At 42.3% G+C, this 24,318-nt stretch overlaps 1 protein-coding gene across 4 annotated transcripts in view; it reads left to right on the top strand.

Annotated features, from left to right (window-relative positions):
• Positions 1-24,318, top strand: part of DOT1L (DOT1 like histone lysine methyltransferase) — a 121,532-nt gene that overhangs the window by 44,610 nt on the left and 52,604 nt on the right. For all 4 annotated transcript variants that reach the window (XM_070746726.1, XM_070746709.1, XM_070746718.1 and 1 more), the window contains exons 6-9: positions 2,992-3,086; positions 9,493-9,555; positions 17,132-17,187; positions 19,609-19,688. In XM_070746726.1, coding sequence (XP_070602827.1) covers positions 2,992-3,086; positions 9,493-9,555; positions 17,132-17,187; positions 19,609-19,688 — 294 coding nt within the window. The remainder of the gene's footprint in view (positions 1-2,991; positions 3,087-9,492; positions 9,556-17,131; positions 17,188-19,608; positions 19,689-24,318) is intronic.

The raw sequence follows: 24,318 nt of genomic DNA, 5'->3' as shown, positions 1-24,318 counted from the left end.
AAGGCACTGAAAGGGTGTCTCTGTTCGCCTCCCTTCTAAAGTTTGGGATTTTCCTGAAGGATTTGCACGCATTATTTGCTTTTACATTGATTCCTATGGGAAACATTGTTTCATCTTACGAACTTTTCACCTTACGAACCTCATCCTAGAACCAATTAAGTTCGTATGATGAGGTACCACTGTACACCATTTTTGGCTATGGACAGTATCACAAGCCATCCCTTAACACTTTAAACCCCTAAATTACCATTTCCCATTCCCTTAACAACCATATACTCACCATTATTACTGGTACTCACCATTGAATAAGACACTGAGTGATCCTGATATTTATAAACATAATTATTTATTAACAATAATTATTTTTTTTTGCGATAACAATGCTGATTGGCCAAGATTTCAGCCAATCAGCAATGGCAGACGAAAGTTTGGCGATGACATATGACATCATCGGGCGGAAAAAACTGGTATAGAAAAAAACCCGCAAAGTATTTTTTAATTAATTTTTTTTAAAAAACCGTGGTATAGGCTATTCGCGAAGTTTGAACCCGCGAAAATCGAGGGAACACTGTATACAATCTGAAGTTGTTGGATTCATCTAGAATAGTTTTTTGGGTGAATGATTCCTTCTCTTGCAGCTAGGTAATTAGTTAATGGACAGAGGAGAGTTAAAATTTTCAGTCTTTCTTTAGTCTTTGAAGGTGAAAGTTCTTGTTTTTCCAGCTGTTATGTCATGATAAACATGGGATATTTGTTTATTTGCTTGTTTGTGTTTTTGTTTATTTCTTTATTTAGAACAAATAAATAGAACAAATGGAAGGGTTCTATTTCTAACCCTTCTCCTGAGGCTCAGGGCAGCTTACAGCATATTAGAAATCTACAAAAAACTATATTCTAAAAAACCCACAGTTAAAACTAAAGAAACAGGTTCCCATGTCACACATCTGACATTCATTCATTGGGTGGGGCAAGATGTCAAAGTTTCAATGGCTCCAAGCCTGCCAGCAGTCTTCAAAGCTTTGCAGAAGGCAGGGAGAGTGGGGGCAGTACGAATCTCTGGGGGGAGCTCGTTCCAAAGGGCTGGGGCAACCACAGAGTAGGCTCTTCACCTAGGCCCCGACAAACAACATTGTCTGGCTGACGGGACCCGGAGAAGGCCGACTGTGGGCTCTGACCGGCCGCTCGGATGTATGAGACAGAAGACAGTCCTGTAAATAATCTGGTCCCATGCCATGTAGAGCTTTATAGGTCATAACCAACACTTTGAAAATTGTGTTTGGAGACCAATCGGCAACCAGTGCAGCACGCAGAGTGCTGTAGAGACATGGGGATATCTCGGAAGGCCCATGACTGCTTGTGTGGCTGCATTCTGTAATACCTGCAGTCTCCGAACACTCTTCCAAGGTAGCCCCATGTAGAGAGCATTTGACTCTCATAATATATTTTCCCCTAATGTTTTTGACCCTATTGCTTCTGGGTAGGCAATAGAATTAGCATCAATGTCATGCCTTGCTGTTTATTATTGTCAGTATAGTTTATTTATTTATTTGTATCCTGCCTTTAATATTTTTACATATAACTCAGGAGGTAAATATATCCAACGTATCTTCCTCCTCCTATATTTCCACACAACAACAACAATAACCCTGTGAGGTTGAGGGGGAGAGAGAGAGTATGTGTGTGTGTATATATATATATAACTGGCTCAAAGTCATTCAGTTTCCTGCTGTTCTATCAATGAAAAAAGAGCTATAAGTGATTCCTTGCCTTTCTCTTACCACCATCCCCAAAATGGTGATTCTTTGGGATGGGTTTTGGGGGGGGGGGGAGTTTAAAAAGGAAAGCAAAGTTGTATTTTGAACATTTTCCTGAGCTGATAATATGGGATTGTAAGCTAAATAAATCATGGCTTGGAGAAAAAGGCAACAAGTGCTGAACTCTAGTGCTGATATATCAGTGGCATTAAGTGCACATAAATCTGTCCACGCATTTCTGAAAACAGATTTGGCTTTAAGTATCTGGACTATTCCAGTGCTTTGAAAGCAGCTGCGGAAACTTCTGACTGGACTGAGAATCTGAAAGCCAGACGTCTATCTGACGTGTACAGCCTGAAATGTTTCAATCTGGTTTTATGTCAGCTCAGCTGGTAGCTTTTTTACTTCAAGCTCAGATCGAAGTGTTGGTTTTGGCATTTAAATCTGGTTCTATATGTTAATCTGTATTTCTAATTGCCGATCAGTTTCCGGTCACAATTCAAAGTGTTGGTTATCATCTATAAAGCCCTTCATGGCACCGGACCAGGGTATCTATGAGACTGCCTTCTGCCGCATGAATCCCAGCGACCGGTTAGGTCCCACAGAGTGGGCCTTCTCTGGGTCCCGTCAATAAAACGTCGTTTGGCGGAGCCCAGGGGAAGAGCCTTCTCTGTGGCGGCCCTGGCCCTCTGGAACCAACTCCCCCCGGAGATTAGAAATACCCCCACCCTCCTTGCCTTTGGTAAACTCCTTAAAACCCACCTCTGTCATCAAGCGTGGGGGAACTGAGACATCCCCCCCTGCCTATGTAGTTCTAGTGCATGATATGACTGTATGTATGTTTTTTTATATTGGGGTTCCTTGCTTTTAGATTTTTAAATGTGTAATTGTTATCTTAGATTTTAATTATTAGATTTGTTAATATATATTGTTTTTGTCACTGTTGTGAGCCGCCCTGCATCTGCGGAGAGGGGCGGCATACAAATCTAATTAATAATAATAATAATAATAACAACAACAACAACAACAACAACATGTAGCCTTAAGAAAAATCCTGGACTTCTTGAACTTAATACTGGTTGTGCAAGGCACTGTACTTTCTGATCTACAAAATAACATGTTTAGAAGTTCACTCATATACTTGCAGTTCTTATGTAAACTTCTTATTCCAAATTTAGCTTCTCATACGACATTGTGGCTGTCCTCCTAACTGTAGTATTCTGTTGTCTTCTCTTAGGTGTGGGTCAAGTTGTGCTCCAGGTGGCTGCAGCAACAAACTGCAAGCATCACTATGGTGTGGAAAAAGCTGATATTCCGGCCAAATACGCTGAGGTAACATAGTGCCTTCGGTTAAAATTGTAATATATATATATATATATGTTAGAAACCTGACCACGGTGATTATATATACCATCCATTTTTTTAAAACACCATCTTCAACATCCAATGCTTAGATTAATGTTTCTCAGCCTCAACAACTTTAAGATGTGTGGTTTTCAATTCCAAGTCAATATGCCGGTTGGAGAATTTTGGGAGTTTTAGTCCACATTTGCCCAGGTTCGCCTGGTGCACCAGTTGCGCCCCTATCTGGACCGGGACTCACTGCTCACAGTCACTCGTGCCCTCATCACCTTGAGGCTCGACTACTGTAACGCTCTCTACATGGGGCTACCTCTGAAAAGTGTTCGGAAACTTCAGATCGTGCAAAATGCAGCTGCAAGAGCAATCATGGGCTTTCCCAAGTATGCCCATGTTTCACCAACACTCCGCAGTCTGCATTGGTTGCCGATCAGTTTCCGGTCACTATTCAAAGTGTTGGTTATGACCTATAAAGCCCTTCATGGCATGGGACAGAATATCTCCTGGACTGTCTTCTGCTGCACGAATCCCAGCGACCGGTTAGGTCCCACAGAGTTGGCCTTCTCCGGGTCCCGTCGACTAAACCACTGATTCAACGTTTTTTGAGCCGCGGCATATTTTTTACATTTACAAAACCATGGGGCACATTGAGTTGGGGGGGGCGGCTAAAAAAAGTTTGGACAAAAAAATTATCTCTCTCTCTCTCTTCCTCCCTTTCGCTCTATTTCTCTCTCCCTTCCTTTCTCTCCCTTCCTCTTTTTTTTCTCTCTCTCCATCCCTCTTTCTTTCTCTTCCTTCTTTCCTCTTTTTTGCTCTTTCTCTCTCCCTCCCTATCTCCCTCTATGTCTTTCTCTCTCCCACCTTCCCTCCCTCTTTCTCTCTCTCTCTCTCTTTCTTTCTCTCTCTTGCTCTCTCTCTTGCTTTCTTTCTCTCTTGTTCTCTTTCTCTCTCTCTTGCTTGCTTTCTCTCTCTCTTGCTCTTTCTTTCTCTCTTTCTCTCTTTCTCTTTCTTTCTCTCTCTCGTTTTCTTTCTCTCTCTGAGCTTCGCGGCACACCTGACCATGTCTCGCGGCACACTAGTGTGCCACGGCACACTGGTTGAAAAACGCTGGACTAAACAATGTCATTTGGCGGGCCCCAGGGGAAGAGCCTTCTCTGTGGCGGCCCCGGCCCTCTGGAACCAACTCCCCCCAGAGATCAGAATTGCCCCCACACTCCTTGCCTTTTGTAAACTTCTCAAAACCCACCTCTGCCGTCAGGCATGGGGGAATTGAAATATCTTCCCCAGGCCTATGTAATTTATGTATGGTGTGTTGTGTGCGTGTTTTTTAAATTATGGGTTTTTAACTTCGTATTATTAGATTTGTATGGTACATTGTTTCTATCACTGCTGTGAGCCGCCCCGAGTCTACGGAGAGGGGTGGCATACTAATTAATTAATTAATTAATTAATTAAATAAATAAATAAATAAAAACACACTGGGTTGTTCACATGGCATTGGGCCAAAATACCTGCGGGACTGCCTTCTGCCACATGAATCCCCGCGACCGGTTAGGTCCCACAGAGTCGCCCATCTCCAGGTCCCGTCAACTAGACAATGCTGCTTGGTGGGACCTAGGGGAAGGCCTTCTCTGTGTGGGCCCCGGCCCTCTGGAGTCAGTTCCCCTAGAGATTTGTACTGCCCCCACCCTCCTCGCGTTCCGTAAAAGCTTAAAGATCTATCTATGCCGCCAGGCTTGGCGCCATTAGACCCTTGTCAACCTGGCCGACAAATGTAGTATGTTTTGCGGTGTGAATGGGAGTCAGTGACTTTGGAGAATAGGTTGACTCCTTCTTCTTTGTGGCAACTCCCCCCCCCCCCCCAAAGTGCTTATTGTCTGAATTAAGCCATACCCATAGTTTTAGATTTTGTAGGAGAACTATATTAAAAGGATTATTTTCTAAGCCAAATGCAGTACCAAACAGAAGGTTTGGGTCTAACACATCGTAAAAGGACGTGGAGTGTGGGCACCAGAAGGCATTGGCAGGCTGGGCTTCAGCAGAATCGTGACTGGAAGAGGGGATATTGCTTCACAGAATTTCCTAGGAGGTGGGTGGGTAGAATATACAATTCAGGGATAATTTCTATTACAGGGAAGGCTGTAATTGCTACCAAATTTGGCTCAGAAATCAGCGCCTAATTTATTTGCCCTTTCGCTCTAATACTCTTGTTTTTTTCCTGATGGGTCTCTGAGCTTGCTTGTTGTCCTGCAGACCTTTCATTATCCAAACTAGGTAACATCATCAGTGCTAGTAAAGAGTGCAATTTGCTGTCAGTTTATATTTTATTGGATTGCCATGTCAGGTTTGGTAGCTGGTCCTAGAGATTCTTTGGTTCGGTTGTTTGCTGTTAGCTTCTTTGGCAGTTTCTTGATTGGGGTATTGTTCACTGGATCCTTGGTTCGATGTTAACCTTGGAGTTAATCTATGCTAATCTGGATTCTGATAGAGAGGTACTTGGGTCCTTTTGTTCTTTTTTTGGGCTGAATGATAATCCCTTTTGCATAATCTATAGACATTGTTAATTGTCCATGGGTCTATTGATGGCTGATTTCTCAGAGTGCTGGGCTTTTAGAAATCCTCTGGCCTTTTTTGGACTTGGCTTGGTCTCGGATGGTTGGTTACATTTTCCCAATTGAAACTGGGATTGTGTCAAAATTGTGAATTTTTAAATAAAAATATCTTTATTTATTTATTTATTTATTCATTCATTCATTCATTCATTCATTCATTCATTCATTCATTCATTCATTCATTAGATTTCTATGCTGCCCTTCTCCTGAGACTCAGGGCAGTTTACAACAAGACCAAATACAATATGCGAGAAATCTAAAATTTAAAATACTCAGAAAAACATTAAATTTAAAAGCATGTACAAAACTAACAAGGGTCATATTCTAAAGCCCCAGTTCATTTAAAAACCAATCATTCACATTTCATAATAGCATACATTATCAATTTAATCATAGGCCGGAATAGATGTTAAAATTCAATGACCCCACCAGACCTGTCAGCAGAGGTGCGTTTTTAAGGCTTTACGAAAGGCTTCAGACTACTACTTGTTGGTAGTGGTTGTTGCGGTCCTTGCATTGTGTGTTGTAGATGGCTCCTGTTTTTCCTTCTGGGGTTGTTGTGTCTTTGGGTCTGCTTAGGGTGTTTTGAAGGGCTTCAGTTGGTTTGTGTGTGACGCTGATTCCATGTGGTCGTAGGTCTGTTGGTGGTTTCTGAGATATTCTTGATATATGGCAGTGCAATTCTTTTTAGGTTTTGTGTTGGTTGTGCTGTATTTGGTTGGGTGGTCAGGGACTTTTGGATAAAGTTTTATGGTTATCCATTCTTTTTTCTTCCTTTTAACCCCTAGATGCTATGTATTTTAAATTTATTTATTTGTGTACGAAATACAATTGGATCCAATTAATATAAATAGTTAGTGTAAAACATTATTAAAAATATCAAAAATCATTCACTCAAATACAAACCAAGCATACTAAGCATTCAATGGTCAGGCTGAGATCTAATGATCCCAAGCCTGGCAGCATAAATAAGTTTTCAAGTTCTTACAAAAAGCAAGGAGGGTGGGGTCAGTACGAATCTCCAGGGGGAGCTGATTCCAGAGAGCCCCCCCCCCCCCCCAAGAGGCCCTGCCAAGCGACATTGTCTAGTTGACGGGACCTGGAGAAGGCCGACTCTGTGGGACCTAACCAGATGCTGGGATTCATGCTGCAGAAAGTGGTTCTGTAGGTAATCTGGTCCAATGCCATGTAGGGCTTTATAGGTCATAACCAACATTTTGAATTGTGTTTGGAAACCAATTGGCAGCCAGTGCAGTTCGTGAAGTGCTGGAGAGACATGGACATACCTTGGAAGGCCCAAGACTGCTCAAACGGCTGCATTTTACACAATTTGTAGTTTCCCGACACTTTTCAAAGGTTGCCCCATGTAAAGAGCATTGCAGTAGTCGAACGTCGAGGTGATAGGGGCATGGACGACTGTGAGTAGAGGCTCCCTGTCCAAATAGGGCTGCAACTGGTGCGCCAGGCGAACCTCGGCAAACGCCCCCATCGCCACAGCCGAAAGATGATGGTCTAATGTCAGCTGTGGATCAAGGAGGACACCGAAGTTGCGGACCCTCTCTGAGAAGGTCACAAGTTCCCTCCCCGCAGGGTGATGGATGGCCAGATGGAGGTTTAAGGTTTAATTGGATTTGTACGCCGCCCCTCTCCAAGGACTCGTGGTGGCTCACAGCATATACAGAAAACAATAATAAAACATTAAAAAATAATCCTTAGAATTCTGATTTTAAAAAATATCATTTACAATTAATTCACCAATCATACTAAGAAACATTCACTAGTCTGGGGGAAGATCTAAAAACCCCAGGCCTGGCAGCAAAGATGAGTTTTTAAACTCTTTCGGAAGGCAAGTAGGGTGGGGGCAATGCGAATCTCTGTGGGGAGCTGATTTCAGAGGGCCGGGGCCCCTACAGAGAAGGCTCGTCCCCTAGGTCCCGCCAGCTGACATTGTGTGGTCGACGGGACCCTAAGGAGACCAACTCTGTGGGACCTCACTGGTCGCTGGGATTCGTGCGGCAGAAGGCATTCTTGGAGGTTGTCCTTGGGAGGAAGAACCCACAGCCACTCCGTCTTGTTGGGATTGGGATTGAGCCTGTTAACACCCATCCAGACCCTAACAACCTCCAGACACTTCCATTGCTTCACTGATTGGACAAAGGATGGAGATGTGTAGCTGAGTATCATCAGCATACTGATGGTAATTCACCCCGTGTCCTTGGATGATCTCACCCAGCAGTTTCATGTAGATATTAAACAGCAAGCGGGAGAGGACCAACCCTTGAGGAACTCCACAAGCGAGGGGCCTAGGAGCCGATCTCTGACCCCCTACTAACACCGACTGCAACCGACCGGAGAGGTAGGAGGAGAACCACCGTAAAACGGTGCTTCCCACTCCCAACCCCTCCAGCTGGCGCAGAAGGATACCATGGTCGATGTATTTTTATAATTGTATTTATTTGTGTCTTTTCCGAGTCTGCTCGGAAAAGGGCGGCCTGTAAATTTAAATAAATAATTAATTAAATACAGTGGTACCTCATGATACGAACCCCTTGTCTTACGAACAACCTGAGATACGAACCCGGGGTTCAGAAAATGTTTGCCTCTTCTTACGAACTTTTTTCTTTTTACAAACCCGCCGCTGCCGCGAAGCCCCACTGCCCGGCTGTCGCTTTTTGAAACAGCCGGGGGGCTTCCCAGCGTCCTCCTGAACCCGAATGCCAAACACAAACTTCCGGGTTCGGCGTTCGGGAAGCCTCCGAGAAGCCCCCCTGCTGTTTTAAAAGGTGACAGCCGGGCGGTGGGGCTTCCCAGCGGCCTCCCGAAAGCCGAACCCAGATGTTCAGCAAAAGTTCGGGTTCGGGAGGCTGCTGGGAAGCCCCACCGCCTGGCTGTCACCTTTTAAAACAGCCGGGCGGCTTCCCAGCAGCCTCCTAAACCCGAACGCCAAACCCGAACTTCCAGGTTCGGCGTTCGGGAGGCCTCCGAGAAGCCCCCCGGCTGTTTTAAAAGGTGACAGCCGGGTTCGGCGGGGCTTCCCAGCGTCCTCTCGAACCTGAACTTTTGCCGAATTTCCGGGTTCGGTGTTCGGGAGGCCACTGGGAAGCCCCGCTGCCCGACTGTCACCTTTTAAAACAGCCGGGGGGCTTCTCGGCGGCCTCCCGAACGCCGAACCTGGAAGTTCAGGTTTGGCGTTCGGGTTCAGGAGGATGCTGGGAAGCACCCCCGGCTGTTTCAAAAGGTGACAGCCGGGCGGCGGCGTTTTTTTCCCCCGTTGCACGGATTAATGGATTTTACATTGTTTCCTATGGGAAACAATGTTTCGTTTTATGAACTTTTCGTCTTACGAACCTCCCCCTGGAACCATTTAGGTTCGTAAGACGAGGTATTACTGTACATACATACACAAATAAATATATAAATAAATAAATATATACATACATACATACATACATACATACCAGTAAGTTTCCTTGTGCCAAGTAGGTTGCTACTCTGTGAAAGACACTACAAGTGTTGAAAATTTCTTCAAAGTGTCTTGCTACTAATTTCACCATGCTTCTGTAAAGATAAGATAAAATTCAGCTACCTTTCACATCCTAAAATGTAATGCTAGTGGCAGTGCAAATTTGTGTACTGTGATAGTCTCTCATTAAACACTCTCATAGTTGCCATTTTCTTCTATTTTTAGAACCTTAATCTCTGGATTTTCTTTTTATTTTATGATAATAATAATCTATTTTTCTTTATTTTTCTTCCACCTTTTCTAGACGATGGACAAAGAATTCAGAAAGTGGATGAAATGGTATGGGAAAAAACATGCAGATTACACAGTGAGTGAAACTAAACCACAAAGTTTCTTTTAAAACCAAGCAAACATTTTTTCCACACCCCTAATGTGTATAATGACTTTTTATTTTAGTGTAGGAGTTTCTGAGAAATACCTTTGAAGCCAGTTACAGATTAAAATTACAGTTAGCTTGAAAACATAGAAACATAGAAACATAGAAGTCAAAGGAACTCTTTGATAAACCAGAATATGAATTCATCATTTGCAAGTTCAGGCAACTTGCGTGCTCTTTAATTAGAGTAAAATTGCATTTCTTTTTTGTCTGGACTGATCTAAGTTTTGACTTGAGGTTTATGTCGTGTCCATCAAAACCCAAAGGCAGTTCTCACCCTGAAAAAAATGTCTTCACCACAGACCAGGAAATGATGTACAAATGTGGCTATTGAGCCAAGAGCTTAAAGGATATAGTATCGTTCTGACCTTTGTAAATTTTGCCTTTGAACATGTAATAAAAAAAGAGAGCTACTTCCTTTACAATTTCGACCAGTATTTCTCAAATTTTACAATTTTAAGATGTGTAGACTTTAACTCCCATTCTAGAAGTCTGTACATCTTAAAATTACCAAGATTGAGAAACACTATTTTAGGCAGAAGATTTAGAGTTTAGCATTGATAATACTACCTGGGAATTTCTTCTTGTGCTTTTAGTTAAGACTCAAAAAACATTGTAATTTATGTAAGTTGATAACAGGGAAGTATCACACCATACTTGATTTGATTTTGATTGGATTGGATTGGATTGGATTTGTATGCCGCCCCTCTCCGTAGACTCGGGGCGGCTGACAACAGTAGTAAACAGCATATGACAATCCAATATTAAAACAGTTAAAAACCCTTATTGTAAAACCAAACATACATACAGACACACCATGCATAAAATTGTAAAGGCCTAGGGGAAAAGAGTATCTCAGTTCCCCCATGCCCGGCGGCAGAGGTGGGTTTTAAGAAGCTTACGAAAGGCAAGGAGGGTGGGAGCAATTCTAATCTCTGGAGGGAGTTGGTTCCAGAGGGCCGGGGCCACCACAGAGAAGGCTCTTCCCCTGGGTCCCGCCAAGCGACATTGTTTAGTTGATGGGACCCGGAGAAGACCCACTCTGTGGGACCTAACTGGTCACTGGGATTCGTGCAGCAGAAGGCGGTCCCTGAGATAATCTGGTCCAGTGCCATGGAGGGCTTTATAGGTCATAACCAGTCTATGCAGTTATGTAAGGGTGTATTGATACGAAACCACTTAGAATGGCTGTTTCTAGAATCTTTGCCTTAAGGATGTCATTCCTTCCTCCCGTGAATGCTTTCCATGTGTCACTTTTCCCTCTCAATTTTCCTAATAAGTTATATTCCAGGGTATTAATAAGGGGCCTAAAATAGAGATGGATTTAATAAGATGGCACAACTTGTAAGAAAATGTATGATCCGCTGGTCGGTTATAATTTTTCCTTAAAATGTTGGATTAGGAAGATGATCTGGCTTAATGTCTTTTTCTACAATCATTAGACAGGAATTTTAAAGTGTTGAACAAGCCATTGCTTATAAATCATGCTAATTCAAAAATTGACACATTAATGCTCAAGGCAGCTGTCTCCAAGGTTAGGGGGTGGGGAATTTGCTTAGCTATACTGAATATGGACAGGCCATTATGTCTACTCCTACTTTTGGGGTTTCTTGTTGAGTGAAAAATGATGAAAAAAGTAAATGAGGCTGTCAGGAAAAAAAGTCAAGTGAGATTATGTGCCACCAAGTCTCTTAGAAATCGCATAGACATAGAAAGATAAGCCAAGTGAATTATTAAATCCTTTTATCTGGGTTAAAAAGAGAATTTCCCAAAATTAGAATTCAGATTACATTGGTGAGCTAGAAAAGCAGAAACCAACTGTCAGGCCTGGAAACATTTTTAGACTTTGGATCTTCAGGCCTGTTGTGGGAAAATGGGGTTGCGAAATTATAGTCAAAATAGCATTACAGTGGTACCTCGTCTTATGAACTTAATTCGTTCCGTGACCAGGTTCATAAGTAGAAAAGTTTGTAAGAAGAGGCAATTTTCCCCATAGGAATCAATGTAAAAGCAAATAATGCGTGCAAAACCATTAGGAAAGAAATAAAAGCTTGGAATTTGGGTGGGAGGAGGAGGAAGAAGAAGAGGAGGAGGACAGTCGCTGCTGAAGGAAGAAGGTGAGGTGAGGGGAATTTTAAAAATCCAAAACTTTAAGACCTTTTAAAAAAAAGAGGGACTCTGAGGCAGTGAGGAGGAGCACGCGCCTCCCATACACCTGGCAAGAGGCTGCCTCCCATACACTGCGCCAGAGATAGAAACCCAGGGGAAATGGCAGGAAACTGGCCAGGCCTTCATGCCGCTCTCAAATTCCCTGGGAAATTTTTCCGGGCTCAGGTTCTTAAGTAGAAAATGGTTCTCGAGAAGAGGCGAAAAAATCTGGAACACCAGTTCTTATCTAGAAAAGTTCTTAAAAGTCCCGTCTGGTGGGACCCAAGGGAAGAGCCTTCTCTGTGGCGGTCCCGGCCCTCTGGAATCAGCTCCCCCCGGAGATTAGGATTGCCCCCACCCTCCTTGCTTTTCACAAACTTTTTAAAACTCATCTATGTCACCAGGCATGGAAGAATTGATATATCCTTAGCTGCCTTTGAGTTTATGGATGGTGTGTTTGGGTTGCATGACTGTTTTAATAGGGATTTTTTAAAAGACTGTTTTAACATTGGATTTTATTGATGTTTTATTTGTTGTGAGCCGCTCCGAGTCCTTGCAGAGGGGCGGCATACAAATCTAATAAATTATTATTATTATTATTATTATTATTATTATTATTATTATTATTATTATTATTATTATTATGTAGGGGCGTTCTTAGGTAGAAGTACCACTGTACAATTAAAATGCCCATTTCCATCCCCTTTCTTTTTGTTTCTCACTTATTTCCCCCCAGTTAATAGCAACCTGATAGCCTTCTCTCCACCCATCTACCCTGTGCGAGAACTGTTTAACAGATCTACTCTTTTCACACACACACAAAAAGCCAGCAGAATATTTACTTCTTTCTGGATGAATATATTTACCGCCCATTATGGATGGTGTGTTTGGGTTGCATGACTGTTTTAATAGGGATTTTTTAAAAGACTGTTTTAACATTGGATTTTATTGATGTTTTATTTGTTGTGAGCCGCTCCGAGTCCTTGCAGAGGGGCGGCATACAAATCTAATAAATTATTATTATTATTATTATTATTATTATTATTATTATTATTATTATTATGTAGGGGCGTTCTTAGGTAGAAGTACCACTGTACAATTAAAATGCCCATTTCCATCCCCTTTCTTTTTGTTTCTCACTTATTTCCCCCCAGTTAATAGCAACCTGATAGCCTTCTCTCCACCCATCTACCCTGTGCGAGAACTGTTTAACAGATCTACTCTTTTCACACACACACAAAAAGCCAGCAGAATATTTACTTCTTTCTGGATGAATATATTTACCGCCCATTTTTTTCAGCGGGAACTTCAGCCCGCTCAGATATTTGAAAAACCCTCCAGTCCCTCCCGTGGTTTTGAAACAGAGCCATGTTTAGCAGTGTTCCTTTTTAATTATTATTATTATTTTAAAAATAGCTCTGTGTGCTTTTCCAGAACAATTCTTTGAGAGCCAAGTGTATTAAACAGTGGCTGTTGGAATGAAACCGTGTGTGTGTGTGTGTGCGTGTGCGTGCGTGTGTGTATGATATTATGTACACAGGCAGCCAGCCAGATCCTGGTTCTTCCTACTGGGATGGCGTGATGCATTTGCTGTGGGTATATTTCTTTTCTCGGATTTCTTTTTGAGCTCTAAACTCCAGAAAAGCAGTACTTTTTTCTAAAGGGACTGCTTTTTTTAAATGTGATTGACACTCTAGTCATTTTAGGGCTCCTACTTGGGATCCCAGCTGCCTCTTTGGCTGGATTCTGGTCTTTAGTTGCCATAAATGTAATTCTCCTAATTTTTTGTAGATAGGCCTGGCATTGAAATATGTACAGAAACCTGAATCGAATTTTTTTGCTACGTTTAGAATAGTCCTGTTAAATTGGGAAATCCTTTATGAAACAGGCAATGTTTAACCAAACAGTATTGCAGAAGGAAACACATAATAATAATAATAATAGTAATAGTAATAATATATTGTTTTTATCATTGCTGTGAGTCGCCCCGAGTCTACGGAGAGGAGCAGCATACAAATCTAATAAATAATAATAATAATTATTATTATGTATTAGATTTGTATGCCGCCCCTCTCCGTAGCAATGATAAAAACAATATATAACGACAAATCTAATAGTTAAACTCTAAATAATAATAGTCTATATCTGTAAAAAAGTCAGGAGTATGGAAGACTCTTTTAATAGTGTTTGTTACAAGTAATCCTCACTTAATGACCAGTTACTTAGCAGCTGTTTGAAGTTACAAGGGACCTCCGTATGTGACTTATGACCCATTTTCAGCACACACACACACACACCCATGGTTACATGATCACATTTTGAGCATTTGGCAACTGGCTTGCATTTATAGGCAATTTGCAGCATCCCATAGTCAGATGACCATGATTTCTGGCCAGGATTCTCTGAAGCTTACACGGGAAGAAACCTGAATATGCCAAGACCTACATACCTATATCCATGAAAATCTATGAAAAACAAATATATATATATATATATATATATGGCCAAATTCTGATCTTTACTTCTGATTTCTGATAAAAACGTCTATTGGGGAAAAACATTCATTTAACAACCAAGGTGTTCACTTAATAATTGCTGCAAAAATAATAATAAAATCAGGTGCAGTTGCCTGGTAAGCACTTAATGAAAGCCATAACACAACTGTAATTCTGACCTTTAATTCTGATCATAAATTATTTGTAATCAGATCAAACTATCAAACTCTTCCTGATTTTGGAGCTTGGTTATCTCTGTTTTGACACATATTGTTGACCATGATTAAAATATTGAAGTGCCACATCCTTTCTCTTGTGTGACTGTTCTCACAACAGTTTGGTTTGCACAGCATAGAAGCCACAAAGTACTATTATCCTTATGTCTGGGCCCTATATCTGTGCTCAGATTCTCAATGTCTGTTTTAGGTAATGGTAAATTGCACAAGCTATTGACACCATGTGCTGTGTCTCCAATATATTTCTTCTACAAAGTACATTTTAATTCTGAAACCTGAACGGTGATTGTAGTTGGTTGGTAGGTAGGCTGTTTCAAGTCTTCCACCTATTTGGAATTTCCTTTCAGGCCAGAAGATAGGATGGTGAGCAGTGTGGTCGGGCGGTAGGAAAAGCAAGTAGGATGCTTGGCTGCATAGCTAGAGGTATAACAAGCAGAAAGAGGGAGATTGTGATGGTGAGACCACATTTGGAGTACTGTGTTCAGTTCTGGAGACCTCACCTACAAAAAGATATTGACAAAATTGAACCGGTCCAAAGACGGGCTACAAGAATGGTGGAAGCTCTTAAGCATAAATCGTATCAGGAAAGACTTAATGAACTCAATCTGTATAGTCTGGAGGACAGAAGAAAAAGGGGGGACATGATCGAAACATTTAAATATGTTAAAGGGTTAAATAAGGTTTCAGGAGGGAAGTGTTTTCAATAGGAAAGTGAACACAAGAACAAGAGGACACAATCTGAAGTTAGTTGGGGGAAAGATCAAAGGCAACATGAGAAAATATTATTTTACTGAAAGAGTAGTAGATCCTTGGAACAAACTTCCAGCAGACGTGGTTGGTAAATCCACAGTAACTGAATTTATCCCAGTAACTGGGATAAACATACAGTGAACCCTCGATCATCGCGAGGGTTCCGTTCCAGGACCCCACGCGATGATCGATTTTTAGCGAAGTAGCGGTGCGGAAGTAAAAACACCATCTGCGCGTGCGCAGATAGTGTTTTTGCTTCCACTGCCGCCCGCCCTTCGCCCGCCCACCCCGTTGCTCGCGCCTGGGGTGCGCGCGCGTTTGGGGACTCCCTAGATCCGCTCCCCAGCTGGGGAGCGGATCTAGGGAGTCCCCAAACGCGCGCGCTTTCCCCAGCAACGCGCGCGCGGTGGGGACTCCCTAGATCCGCTCCCCAGCTGGGGAGCGGATCTAGGGAGTCCCCACCGCGCGCGCGTTGCTGGGGAAAGCGCGCGCGTTTGGGGACTCCCTAGATCCGCTCCCCAGCTGGGGAGCGGATCTAGGGAGTCCCCACCGCGCGCGCGTTGCTGGGGAAAGCGCGCGCGTTTGGGGACTCCCTAGATCCGCTCCCCAGCTGGGGAGCGGATCTAGGGAGTCCCCACCGCGCGCGCGTTGCTGGGGAAAGCGCGCGCGTTTGGGGACTCCCTAGATCCGCTCCCCAGCTGGGGAGCGGATCTAGGGAGTCCCCAAACGCGCGCGCGCTTTCCCCAGCTGGGGAGCGGAGCTGGGATGTCCCCAAGCGCGTGCCGCCCGCCCGCCCACGCCGTTGCTCGCGCCGCCGCTGGGGTCTTACGGGGGCAAGAGGGGGAAGACCCAGGGAAGCCTCTGCCCGGCGGGGAAACTCCACCATCTATGCATGCGTGGAAGGGCACGCATGCGCAGATGGTGGAGTTTACTTCCTGGTTGAAAACTCGCGAAATAGCCCTTTCGCGATACTTGAACACGCGAAACTCGAGGGCTCACTGTATATTCATTGTAAGATAAAATACAGGAAATAGTATAAGGGCAGACTAGATGGACCATGAGGTCTTTTTCTGCCGTCAGTCTTCTATGTTTCTATGTTTCTATGGTAAGTGAGAATTCGGAATGGAAGAATAGGTTTAAGCATCTGGAGGGGACTGGAGTTTAAAACATATGAAGAATAGTTACAGGAACTGGGCATGGATAGTTTAGTGAAGAGAAGGACCAGGGGAGACATGATAGCAGTGTTCCAATATCTGAGGGGCTGCCACAGAGGGGAGAGGGGTCAAGCTATTTTCCAAGGCACCTGAAGGGCCAGACAAGGAATAATGGATGGAAACTGAGTTAGGAAAGATTCAACTTGTAAATAATGAGGAGCCTTCTGACAGTGAGAACAATCAACCAGTGGAACAGCTTACCTTTGGAAGTTGAATCTTTCAAGAAGAGTCATCACTTGAGACTGGCATTTGTCAGAAAGATGTAGGGTCTCTGCTTAAATGGGGTGGTGGTGGACTAGATTACCTACAGGGTCCTTTCTCACTCTGTTAATCTGTAAATCTACTCTTCAGTCCTCTTTTAATTATACTTTGTGTAGTTGCTTGTGTGTTTTTAATGTTGGGGTGGGGGAGGAAGCAGCCTTGTATGTACTTTACTAAACAAGTAAATGATTGTGTTAAAAGCACAAATGAATTTTGCAAATGGATTATGTTCTCTTTCATACCATGTTTTTGATGCCTTAGCATTCAACAATTTTTTTAAAAAACATAGATTCTCCCTCTTCTCTACTCTGTGTTGTAATAAATATGTTTGGATGAGACATCTGAAAAGTGACTTAATGTAAATTGAAATTTCAAGCTCCTTTTTTCTTCAATCCATTTTTAGCTGGAAAGAGGTGATTTCCTATCAGAAGAATGGCGAGATAGAATCGCAAACACAAGGTATGGTTTTAACTTGGTTTCCAGGGCTGCCACCTTAAATATAAAATTGTTTGATTAAAAAAATCAGCCTCATCTCTCATTTTGAGGATTTCTATTCAGTATCTCATCTGTTCCATTGAGTTGTTAGTATATAATAATAACGTTCCCTATTTCTTAGAATTTCAGAGATAGCATTCACAGGGACTGGGGATATTCTATATGGGAAAACAGTGTAGAATTTGGAATCAATTCCCCAGGGAGGTGGTGGATATCCAATCCTTTGATGGATATATCCAGGCATATCCAATCATTCATCTGTTGGGAATGCTTTAATTTGAACTTCTGCTCTAAGTAGGGGTTGTATTAGATGGCCTAAATATCTTTATATGTTTATGTACAAAACTAAATGAAGCCAAAGGATAGACATTGCTGTTCAATGGCAAATTCATTATTGCCACAATACAGCTTCAGAACAATAACAATAGCAGACTTTTATACTGCTTCACTGTGCTTTACTTCCCTAAGTGGTTTATAGAATCAAATTATTGTCCCCAACAGTCTGGGTTCTTATTTTATCAATCTTGGAAGCATGGAAGGTTGAGTCGACCTTAAATTAGTCAGGATTGAACTAGGATAGAGTCATCCTGCAATATAGCATTGTAACCAATGCACCATTACAAGGAGGCCCTCCTTTCTGAAAAGATATCTCAGTCCATTCTTTAAGTATTTTTAATTGTACACTGCCCAGAGTTGCTCTGAGAATGTGGTGGGTGATTTCTAAATTTGATAAATAAATTCCTCTGCTTATGCAGGCAAAATCTTTTAGACCTTAGATGGGATGAAGGGGTTCTGTTCTCTTAAGGTTGTGTCGTTCTAATATGCCAAACTTCAGTGATCTGTCAAACATTAGTTTCCATTAGTGTAAGTTCTGTGGAGTATTATTTGAACAGGGATACTTTTCTGAAGAAGAAGAAAAAAATTTCTCACCACTAAATAAGGGAATGAGACTTTAAATATTGCTTTTTGGAAAGATTTCTCTGAATGTAGATTTATTTATTTATTAGATTTGTATGCCGAAGACTCGGGGCGGCTAACAACAATAAAAAAGACAATGTAACAAATCTAATATTAAAAAATAATCTAAAAACCCCCAATTTAAGAGACCAATCATACAAACAAGCATACCGTGTATAAATTCTATAAGCCTAGGGGGAAGAGAAAAAAATTCAGTTCCCCCATGCCTGACGACAGAGGTGGTTTTAAGGAGCCTGCGAAAGGCAAGGAGGGTGGGGGCAACTCTGATATCTGGGGGGAGCTGGTTCCAGAGGGTCAGGGCCGCCACAGAGAAGGCTCTTCTCCTGGGTCCCGCCAAATGACATTGTTTAGTTGAAGGGACCCGGAGAAGGCCAACTCTGTGGGACCTAACCGGTCGCTGGAATTCGTGTATGGGGTTGGATAAAATGTAAATCCAAATCTGTTGATAGATCTCAGAAGAAATCATAATAAGATTAAAAAAAGATTTATATATCCCAAATACTTAATAACAGATGCAAAAACAGCAAAAAAAGGGCCTCCATTCTCAGATATACTGCTGGAATTAAAAATACTTCAGGAAACTTGGTTCGCATATTTCTGTAGAAGCTTCTGTGAGCTTCATTTTCAGTTCTGATATTCAACCCAAAATCTGGGACTTCTTTAATTATTGGCTTGAATTTATTTTGTACCAAATTTCAGTTGGCAGAACTCAAGAAAAGGAAGCTCCAGAAATCTAGAGAAATTACATAGGTTTCTTGATGTTTGTCTGCTTTCATAAAATTGTCCACTGACAATTAAGTGCTGTTACATTCCACTTTTTATGCTGCATAGTTGTCATGAGGGCATTTTATCAAAAGCTTAATGTGATTATGGTTAGTCTTTGACTTTCGACCAAAGTTATTGTGGACCTACCTTGGGACTACTTATGACCCAGACATCACACGACTGAACTTTGGGTGCTTGGCAAGATGGATACATTCACTGCCGGTTGGATGTGCTACAGTCACATGCGTCTTTTAGAAGAGTTTCGCTGAAAAGTACACCAGTTTTCAGCAAAACCGCTCCAATAGCAAGCCATTGGTTTAAGCAACCACAGGGCTTGCTTCATGACTATTGCAAAAAAAAAAAAACCACCCCAAAAGGTTATAAAACCAGGGGAGTCATGTGACCAATCCATTTTACAACCATCCTGACTCTCCATTATGGTCATAAGTCAAAGACTTCCTGTATTCAGTCCTTTTACAAACAAACACTGTAGATTTCTCTGGCTTTATTTAGTATTTATTTAGTCGTTATTTACATTTTGTAAGATGTCAATATTCCTCTTACCAGAAATCTCTTTTAAACCTTAATATGGAATCAAGATGGTTTTTTTCCTTCATTTGCTAACACGCTGTTACTTTGCAGTGTTATCTTTGTGAATAACTTTGCTTTTGGTCCTGAAGTGGATCACCAGTTGAAGGAGCGATTCGCAAACATGAAGGAAGGTAATAAACGCAATATTCTTTGATCAAGACTTTCTTGAGTTAAATATGCATACATACATTCATACCAGAGGTGGGATTCAGCATCTTCTGACCAGTTATGAAGAACTGGTAGAAATTTTGAGTAGTTTGGCGAACCAGTAAATAACTGGCTCAGCCCCCATCTATTCTCTGTCTCCCGAGTCCCAGCTGATCAGGCGGGAGGAAATGGGGATTTTGCAGTACCCTTCCCCTGGAGTGGGGAGGGAATGGAGATTTTACATTATTATTATTTATTAAATTTGCATGCCGCCCTTCTCCGAAAACTCGGGGTGGCTCACAGAGTAAATAAATTATCCTTCCCCTGCCATGCCTACCTAGCCACGCCCATAGACCCGTTAGGAAAAAAATATTTTTTTGAATCCCACCACTGATTTATACATAAATACCAAAACCAAGCTGGAATGCAGCTACAGGTATGGAGGGGGAGGGGGGTATTGACTAGTGGTTGTAAACATGAACTTTATATAAATTGACTGTGCCTTTAGTTTCAAATGTTGCTTTCCTAGAGCTGATGTCTTTTATTTACTGTTTCTTGCCTTTGTTTCTTCTAAAATTGAAAGCTCCCCAAGTTATCTTAACTTATCTTAACTCATAAATCTTTATATACGTGGAAGCAAATCAGTATTAGTAATATCAGGGATTTCATACTCTTTGTATCTTCTAAATATATTCAATGATGCAATTACATAATTTTAGACTCTGAACTTCTGAGCATTCTCCCTTTGGGCAAATAACCTTTACATGCTATTTTCACTTCCCCTATTCTTCTCCCTCATTCATTTCATTGAACAAGGCCTTGGGCTTTTTACCTGTTTTTAAATTTACCTTGAAGCAGTATCATTGGACCTTGAAACCCATGTAAGCTACTCGGCTTTCTCTAAGAGAAATATTAAAGTTCTATGAAGAATACTTGGTTAATAACCTCCTCTTTAGCATCAATTGTGCTATAATCACAAATTTTAGAGTTCCTCAAATTCCTTTGAAAACAAACCACACAAGTTTTGTTTGATGCCAACTATAAGGCCTTTTGATATATTGGTGAACCCCCAGAATGGTGAGTGCCCACATGCCAGTGTGCTTTCAGCATAGATTACCCTAGGATCTGAGTTTAGTTGTTTTCTTATAGACATTTCATTACTCAAGTAGGTAACATCATCAGTGGTAGAAAGAAGTGTGATCTGCTCTCTCTTTATATACAAGTGGCTTATCCTACCAACATTGGTGGAAGTGTTCTTGGTGGTATCTTAATCAAGTAATGTCTGCAAGAAAACAGCCACATTTGAATTACAAATATTATTATTATTATTACTATTACTATTACTATTACTATTATTATTATTATTATTATTATTATTATTATTATTATTATTTAGATTTGTATGCCACCCCTCTCCGTAGACTCGGGGCGGCTTACAACACAATAAAACAGTTCATAACAAATCTAATAATTTACAATTTAAAATATTTAAAAAACCCCATTATTAAGCAGACATACATACAAACATACCACACATAAATTGTATAGGCCCGGGGGAGATATCTCAATTCCCCCATGCCTGACGACAAAGGTGGGTTTTGAGGAGTTTACGAAAGGCAAGGAGGGTGGGGGCAGTTCTAATCTCTGGGGGGAGCTGGTTCCAGAGAGTCGGGGCTGCCACAGAGAAGGCTCTTCCCCTGGGGCCCGCCAACCAACATTGTTTAGTTGACGGGACCCGGAGAAGGCCCACTCTGTGGGACCTAATCGGTCGCTGGGATTCGTGCGGCAGAAGGTGGTCTCGGAGATATTCTGGTCCGATGCCATGAAGGGCTTTATAGGTCATAACCAACACTTTGAATTGTGACCGGAAACTGATCGGCAACCAATGTAGACTGCGGAGTGTTGTTGCAACATGGGCATACCTTGGGAAGCCCATGACTGCTCTCGCAGCTGCATTCTGCATGATCTGAAGTTTCCGAACAGTTTTCAAAGGTAGCCCCATGTAGAGAGCGTTACAGTAGTCGAACCTCAAGGTGATGAGGGCATGAGTGACTGTGAGCAGTGACTCCTGGTCCAAATAGGGCCGCAACTGGTGGCATAAATATGTATCAAGAGGAGCATAGAATCTCACTCAAGTAAAGTAATTATTCTACTCTACAGTACAGTACTTTGGTACGACCACACTTGGAATACTGTGTTCAGTTCTGGGGGGCCCAATTTTTAAAAAGGACGTTCAATGGTTCAAAAGTTCAAAATAGAGTGACAAGGATGGTGAGTGGCCTGAAAACCATGTCCTATGAGGAATGGTTAAAGGATCTAGGGATGTTTAGTCTCCAAAGGAGAAGACCGAGAGGAGACTTGATAGCTGTCGACAAATACAGTAGAACCCCGACTTACGAGACTAATTGGCTCTGGAAGGAGGCTCGTAAGTCGGAACGCTCGTATGACGAAACATTGTTTCCCATAGGAAACAATGTAAAGTCAATTAATCCGTGCAACAAAAAAAAACCGCTGCCGCCGAACGCGGAAGTTAGCGTTCGGCTTCAGGAGACAGCTGCGAAGCGGCGCGCGTGTTTTAAAAGGTTGCAGCTGGCCTGGGGGGCTTGCCAGCACCCCCCCGAGCTCCCCAGGCCGGCTGCAACCTTTTAAAACACGCGGGATACGAGCGCCAAGGAGCTGTCTCCTGAAGCCGAACGCGGAAGTTAGCGTTCGGCTTCAGGAGACAGCTCCTTGGCGCTCGTATCCCGAATGTGAGCTCGGGAGGCGAACAAAAATGTCGCTCCCCTCCCAGCTCTTATCTCGAGTAGCTCGTAAGTAGAGCTGCTCGTATGTCGAGGTTCCACTGTATCTGAAGGGCTGTCACAGAACAGAGGGATCAGCGTTGTTCTCATTAGCACACGGAAGGACTAGAAACAATGGAATGAAACTGCAAGGGAGTAGATTTAGATTAGGTATCAGAAAAAACTTTTAACAGTAAGGGTGATAAACCAGTGGAACAGTTTGCCACAGGAGGTGGTAGGCTCGCATTCACTGGAGGTCTTCAAACAGACTGGACAGTCATCTTTTTGGTCTTCTCTTTGATTCTATGATTCTATGTTATCTTCTCTACAGTGAGGATTGTGGGTAGTGATCAAAGGAATTAAATTTTGACCAGGGTCTTGAGATTGTGACAGTGGTCCATTTGTTTGCCATCTTTACAGATCTCCCTTCACATTAAAAGCATTAAGAGTAATATCTCTTGTCTATGTTTGCATTTTGCACCTGAGGCTGGTAGCCTTATTGGCCACCTGCAGCTTTAAGACGAAGAAAAAGTGCTCAGGCAAACAGAGTGGGAGACATCTCAGTCTGGCATTGTTAGAGGAAGTTGTGGAATTAAATAAGCTTGATCTAATCTATTAGGGCAGCTTTTAAGTCCTGCTCTTGGAACAAGCACTCCACTCTTCTTCCTTTGCCAGAAACCTGACTTAGGTTTGCCTTACCTTAGAATTAATTTTAATTACCTGCAAGGGGAGAGATTTGGCATCTGCTCTTGAAATGTGATCCATTGCAGAATCCTAGAGCTGTACAATTTCCCCCCCTGGTGCTTATTCTAAATAAACCTTTTTTACTTCACCTGCCAGGAAGCTGCCCTGTATTCAAATCCTCTTGGGTGTGGCCTTTGGAGATACCTTATAGTCGTCTGTTATAGATTAGATTTATTGGATTTATATGCCGCCCCTCTCCGCAGACTCGGGGCAGCTCACAACAATGGTAAAAACAAAACAAAACAGTACATAGTAATAAATCTAATATTTAGCAGTCTAAATTACAGTTTTAGGTTAAAAAATCCCCCAAAAAAGAAACCCCAATACAGTATATAAAATATATATTATAATCCTTTCATTAGGCCATTCATTTCTTAAGCCAGGGATAGGCAAAAGTGGCTCTTTTATAACTTATGGACTTCAACTCCCAGAATTCCTGAGCCAATCATTCTAGCTCAGGAATTCTGGGAGTTGAAGTCTACATGTCATAGAAGAGCCAACTTTGCCTACCCCTGTCTCTCTGAATGTTCCAGGGGTGGGTTCCTCCTGGTTTGAACCAGATTGCCCGAATAGTTAGCAGCCTGCTGTTGATATCACAATAGCATCACGGATCTGGTTCTATTGGTGCCGGTCCGTGGGTGCCATCATTTTTTTTTTTGGGGGGGTGGGGGGTGGTTGGGATTATTTTCTGGAATTTTTTACTGTTTGGAAGCTTTTTCCTCTGCTGCTGCTTGAAAAAGGGCCCACCTGCCTGCCTCTGGGTTTCTACTTACCTTTATTCCTTGCCCGAAGCACAACTGATCAGCTCCTCAGCTGTGTTTCGGGCTGATTATAACTACTGAGCATGCGCGTAAGCAGCAATTGCATGAGGGGACGCGCCCTCGCAACGTTGCGATGCAAACCGGTGGTGAAGGTAAGTGGAACCCACCCCTGGAAAGCTCCCACAAACTCTCTAAAAGGCAGATTCACATTAAAAGATGCTGAGCTGGTTTGCTTACAGAATAGAATAGAATAGAATTTTATTGGCCAAGTGTGATTGGACACACAAGGAATTTGTCTTGGTGCAGATGCTCTCAGTGCACATAAAAGA

Source organism: Erythrolamprus reginae, chromosome 1, assembly GCF_031021105.1.
Source record: "Erythrolamprus reginae isolate rEryReg1 chromosome 1, rEryReg1.hap1, whole genome shotgun sequence".
NCBI lineage: Eukaryota > Metazoa > Chordata > Lepidosauria > Squamata > Dipsadidae > Erythrolamprus > Erythrolamprus reginae.
Note: the sequence above shows the minus strand (reverse complement) of the source record. Positions and strands in the feature narration are given on the sequence as shown.